The sequence below is a fragment of the Scomber scombrus genome, chromosome 18 (assembly GCF_963691925.1).
Source record: "Scomber scombrus chromosome 18, fScoSco1.1, whole genome shotgun sequence".
Lineage (NCBI taxonomy): Eukaryota > Metazoa > Chordata > Actinopteri > Scombriformes > Scombridae > Scomber > Scomber scombrus.
This window is the reverse complement of record NC_084987.1, coordinates 23,316,226-23,322,353: the sequence shown is the minus strand read 5'-3', so window position 1 is coordinate 23,322,353 and position 6,128 is coordinate 23,316,226. Positions and strand designations below refer to the sequence as shown.

The window sequence follows — 6,128 nt, the reverse complement described above, 5'->3', positions numbered from 1 at the left end:
AGTTTGTAATGTATTGGTTGCTTACATAAAAAAAGTGCAGAGGCAGCAAGAAATACTGCTGCAGTGGTGAAAACACATTTGTTTTTCTTCTTCTTTTTAAATCAATAGTGTGATGGAGTAAGTGAGTCAAAGTGTCAGGATGAGGCACAGATAGTCATTAGTCATGTCTTTAGATGTCATCTTACCTCTGTTAGCTTCCTGGTACACCTGCACCTTCCCGAGCTCCACCCCTAACCGCCTGCAAGACAAACCTTCAGTTTAGCCTTTTAAAATCAGCTTTAAAAGGGTTATATTGGCACAGCAGGTTAAAAAAAAAGTTATAAAGTAGTATAAGTATAAGTATAAGTTATAAAGAATGAGGTTTGTTTACATTCATACAGACCTAAGAAAGCCTTAAAAAAAGCATTATGGAGCCATTTTCCCAATGACATGAAAACATATTTAAACTAGGCAAAGAGTCTACAGCCATGGTAGCACCTCTACACGACTGTATTTACATACAGCGGTGCTTTCAGCTAAAATGGTAACATGTGCATGCTAACATACTCCCAAAAAAGTATGTTAATGTTTACCATCTGTCTGTAGCATGTTAGCTACCTAATATTTGTTTATTAACACTATAAAACAAAGTACAGCTGAGTTTTGTAGGGGTTAAGTCATATACTAAAGTACTAGACAATGCTAGATGAAAATTCATCTAGCATTTCATGTTTGTTTATAACAACTTTATTGGCAATTTTTATCCAATAGTTGCCAAGATTTAAAAAAAACAAAAAAACAAAACACAAAACAAACTGTCAAATGTATGAATGATTTTTTAAGTCAGGGGATCACCAAAGTCAGTAAGATTCACCCCCTGGAGACCATGAATGTCTGTAAAATTTAAATTGAAAGCCAGTCAGTCTGAACCAAAGTGTGGTGTGGCTAAAAAAGTTCAAACACACATTATAATAGTCTAAAGGAATGTATAGTTGCTACATTGCTTCTCTTGAAACAAACTGACCTGCTCAGTCTGCAGCCTGCATGTTCTCTCTCTTAACATGCTGTGTTTTAGTTTCTCACAATCACACTCACACACACAGAGAGGCACACAGTATGGGATAAGCCAGGCAAACAGTGTTTGTTCTATAAACAATCACAGTGTGTGTGTGTGTGTGTGTGTGTGTGTGTGTGTGTGTGTGTGTGTGTGTGTGTGTGTGTGTGTGTGTGTGTGGAGTTCAGGGCTGCAGTGTGTGCATTAGCAGTCTTGCAGTTTATAAATGTTTTGTTTACACGTAACATCATTGAGGTACGGACAATGTAGCAGCTCACCTTCTAGCTGCTGCTGTTATTTTAAGGAAGGTTAAGACGGTAAGGTCAGCAGTGCATTTTCAGTAAATACATGCTCTTTTAGCTGAAGGCACAGATTTGTAAATACGACTATAAAGAAGAGACTTCAGGGCTTTGGGGTGAAAAACAGTGTTACATAAAAGAGACCTCTTTGTAAAAGGTTTAAAAAGGCACGAAGAGAGCAGTGATTAAAACCACGTAGCTCTTCATGTGAAATCTCCTGAAGTGGATTTACAAGGTTTCCATGTAACTCACAGTAAAAGTTGAAAATAATCTCCCCTCACACACAGAAAAGAAATAAAATGCCACCACCTTTTTTTCAGCGAATAGATTGTCCTAAATATGATTCTTTTGGTTTAAAAAAGGTACAATAATGAAAACTATAAATATTGTGCATCTTGTCATGAACATGTTGAATGTTCACAGGGTGACATTAACTGGTTCGGGGGGGGGGGGGGGGGGGGGGGGGGGGGGGGGGGGGGGGGGGGTGGATGTGCTCTGTTCTGATACCCAGCTGCAGGAAATACTTTGAAATACTTTGTCATTATCAACACTGATAATATTTTGTTGTATTTCATGAAGCTGTGCCACTCTTCCTCTGCTAAGCCATGTTGTAAACACTGCACAAACATGCAAAGCAGCAATTCACATTGATGTACATCCCAACTTTGCTCTCAGGAAACATAACCGAGCAGTGTGGTTCTCTGGCACAGAAGCTGCTTCCTCTATTTTTCTAAAACAAAGGAGGTATGATTGACTTGTCTGTGTGTTTGTAAATGTGTATGTGTGTATGTTTCACCCATGGCTCTTGTACTCACTCTGCGATCCTCTTTCCCAGCTCGCGGCTGGAGGGGTGTGAGTTGGCAGTGAAGATGACCAGGCCGCCCTTGGTGTGGTTCATGTCGCTGGGGTGTCTGCCGCTGCTCTCCCCACACTCAGGTAGTGGATCCCTGGGCACCCATGCTGCGCTGAGCCCTTCCTGCAGTACAGAGGGAGAGGGAGGAGCTCTCCTTACTTCCTTTAAAAATCATTGTGTGAACTCTCAGTGGCTCTAAATCCTCTCTACTGTAACTCTGTGCCACCTTTCCTGCCTGTTGAAGTTGTAAATAAGTGTGGTGCACTGTTCCTTTAAACAAACTCCATCAGAGCCATTATTTACCACGTCTATTACAATCACTCCCAAGACACACTTAAAGGGCCTGCACATGAACACATGAGTTTTCACTTATTCTGGTTGATCAAGCCTCTGCTCAGATTAACTTAAATCTAATAAACTTTACTTTAATAAAACTATTTAAGTGCTATAACTCCTCTGAGAATTTCTGAAAAGTTAGGATCAATTACATACTGCAAGACGCTGTAGTAACATTTGATTTATCTTGTAGCTAGATAAGACATGATATTTAAACAAATACTACAGACTTAGTTTTCATGGCTTATAACATTTAAGAGATATAGCAGTTAATGAATAGTATAGTGCTGTCACACTAGTGGCCACAAGGTGGGGCTTGCCATGCTTCAATATGTCGTGCATGTTCTCATGAAGAATTTGTACACCAAATTTCATTTTATTAAAAGACAACAGAACTGTAGCATGTTATAATTAGAGCCTGACCGATATTATTGGTCAGCCGATATTGACCTATCACAGATATATCGGTATATGTCGGCCGATATGTGCGGATATATATTTATATATATATATATTATATATATATATTTATATATATAATATATATTGGCCGACATATACCATATATTAGTCTTTAAGAGGTATTAGCATTAAAGAGTTATAGATGTTAAGAGCATTAGGCCACACCTTAAAAATGTTGGTAACAAATTACAGACAAATTCTAAGTGATACCCAAAAACCAATTGTTATGTTTTGTTCAAGGTCATCTGCATATAGTACATAGCAAGTTTGATGAAGATTAGATGAAATATGTGCTAACAAAAGCAAAAAAATGTGTTGTGATTTTTGGGGCCGATGCCAATACCAATATTAAGGAGTAAAAAAAGTCCTATATCGATATATAGATGAACACTTTTTTTGTAATGATCCCTCAAATGTAACGATGGTATGATATTTTACAGTTTAACGATAAACTTTATTGTATAAAATGATATCAGTGCACTAAAACAATAAACTTCTCTGGGAATTTAATAATAAGAATTAGTTATAAATTAAAAAAACATGCGGAACAAACAAACAAGAAAAAACACAAACTTGTATTAAGAAAAAAGGATCAAATATACATAAAATGTTGCCTGTAGATCTTTAAAAATATATAAATATCGGCACATATCAAACAATAATACTGATACAGATATATCTATAATAGGTCAATATCGGCTGACCAATACATCGGTCGTCTCCGCTTTAAACATTCTCCAACCTTCAACAATGCTATCTAAATATACCCTAATATCTTATCGTCCACAAACTCTCCTTTGTAAACATACCATTTCTCTTTATAGTGTACAAGACACTTACATTCCATTAAAAATAATGTTATAGCTATTTTCTTCAATTTTAGGTTACTTCTTCCAGTCTGTTGGCTCCATGACACTGCGTGTGTGCATGTGTGTGCATGTGTGTGCGTTTAAGGTGTTTAAAGAAGAGGGAAGGGTTTTAGCTGAACTAATGCACACAGCAAACCGGGGGGAGGCTGGGCTACAAACACATGCAACCATGTGCTACTTACAATAAATACGCGGGTCATTATTACACTAATTATATGTCTACGTATTGCGAATTTTGAATCTTTTGACGGATTGCTTGTGCCTTTAATAGATGGTAGAAACGTAAAACATCAACACAGTCACGACTTTAGCTTCCTACTGTTGCTAAGCTAGCTGCACTACACAGGGTTTTACAATGCTGTGTGTTATTCCACGGTGAAGGTTTTAGGAGGTTACGCCGTGTTTACAATGTGCTTGTAACGACTGTCTTATAAAATCAGTTAATAGACTCAAATTCACGTGATAGTCAAATATTTGGCTGTAACATCACCATTAGCTTTAGCTAACGTTAACACACAAGAACTAACGCGATACCTCGCCAGAAATAATCTTTCCATGGCAAAAGCTCTTGAAATGATGTTTCGTGTATCGTACAGCCAGTGTTTCTACGCAGCAAGTAGGGGGGGAAATCACCACAAAGACAGCACAATTAAAAAGCTGCTCACCAGTTTGTGTTTGGGTCCGGTTACAACCTGTAAACCGATAGTATTTGATTGTACAAAGCCTCTCCAGCTCTTTCCAACCTGTTTCAGCTAACCTCACTCCGTCTGTCTGCGAGGTTCACTGTTAATGGACTTGTAGCTGGACCAATCATAGAGCAGAAGGGGCGTTCCAAAAGATGCATTCAGGTGTAATCCGTAAATTATCCATAATTCATGAGAGAGAAGACAAGGGACATCATCATCATTATTGATTTAATTGGTTGTTGACATCAGAAATATAACTACAATGAGTTTCGAGTTCTTTTACCATATGAATTCAGTCACTTAATGTATTTCAACATACCAATAATTGTCCTATGTCCTAAAACCGTGAATTTAACCTTCGAATGTTTCAAAAGTGAACAAAATGTGTTGTTTATTAGGAATTTGTTATATTGATGCGTTAACTTGCTTCTTATATGCACAGTTTAGCCACTGCTTTAGTTTAAAATGCACATAAATTGTTAAATGCTTTTACTGTATTCATTCTCATTTTTACAAACTGAAAAGGACACGGAAAGCTCTCCAGTGGTGTCTTGGTGTATGCTTTGTGACTGTCCACTTGAGGGCAGTGTGTTTTTATGAATGCCTCACCTCCCTACTTCAGCTCAAGTGAAGTGACTCTCAAGTTTCAAATATATCTGGGTTCATATGTTTAAGTGTTGATAAGCATATCTACACACTAAACAAGAGTAGTCATCATTCCAAATCCAAATATGCATCAGGATGTTTTTGGTTTGAAACAGAAATGTGTGCTTTAGAAAAAAAATCTGTTATCTGAATCTGAAATATTATTAAATTGCTTTCTTTTATCATTCATTACATTTCTGCTTTCATAGATGAAAGTTGTCCTTGTCCTTTAAAGCAGTGCAGGTTGTAGTGTTTGCTTTACCTCAAACAGTCTGTCTTGTTTGTTTTCTTGATGATGTGATGACATAGTGTGTGTGTGTGTGTGTGTGTGTGTGTGTGTGTGTGTGTTGTGTGTGTGTGTGTGTGTGTGTGTGTGTGTGTGTGTGTGTGTGTGTGTTCTCATTTCTCTCAGAACCCAGAAAAAGCGTCATGACGGTGGAGAATTTCACTGCCCCCATCACCAACACACACACGTTAACAAATACACACACACACACACACACACACACACACACACACACACACACACACACACACACACACACACACACACACACACACACACACACACACACACACACACACACAGATTGAGAACAGGACTCTCTTTGAGTGAAATAGATACAGCGAAGTGGCTCATGAATCTACAGTTTCCTCCCTTGGACATAGATTGATTCTTGTCTAAAACCCACTGTTCATGCAAAACAATACCAGTGGAAAAAGACAGAAAAGAGTGAAAGTGCAGTGGGGTGATGCAGGTAAACTCTAATTAAAATTAAGCATTATATATCAAGCTTTAGTGTTTACACAGCTCTATAGTGCGCTGCTTTAGCATTATCAGAGACTGATTTATAAATACTCTGTCAGTACTATACAGGCTACTCTTCAGTGTTGTTACATAACTCACTGGATATGTGGAGGAGGCAGAGAGCAGCATCCAAGCAC

General features: G+C 37.9%; 1 protein-coding gene across 1 annotated transcript in view; it reads right to left on the bottom strand.

The window, feature by feature from the left end:
* LOC134000105 (phosphoribosyl pyrophosphate synthase-associated protein 2-like) overlaps positions 1-4,628 on the bottom strand; it is a 9,667-nt gene extending 5,039 nt beyond the window's left edge. Inside the window, 3 exon segments of the mRNA XM_062439417.1 lie at positions 186-238; positions 2,148-2,308; positions 4,518-4,628. Of these exon segments, the coding sequence (XP_062295401.1) occupies positions 186-238; positions 2,148-2,230 (136 nt within the window). The 5' untranslated portion in view covers positions 2,231-2,308; positions 4,518-4,628.
* Between the last annotated feature and the right edge of the window lie 1,500 nt (positions 4,629-6,128).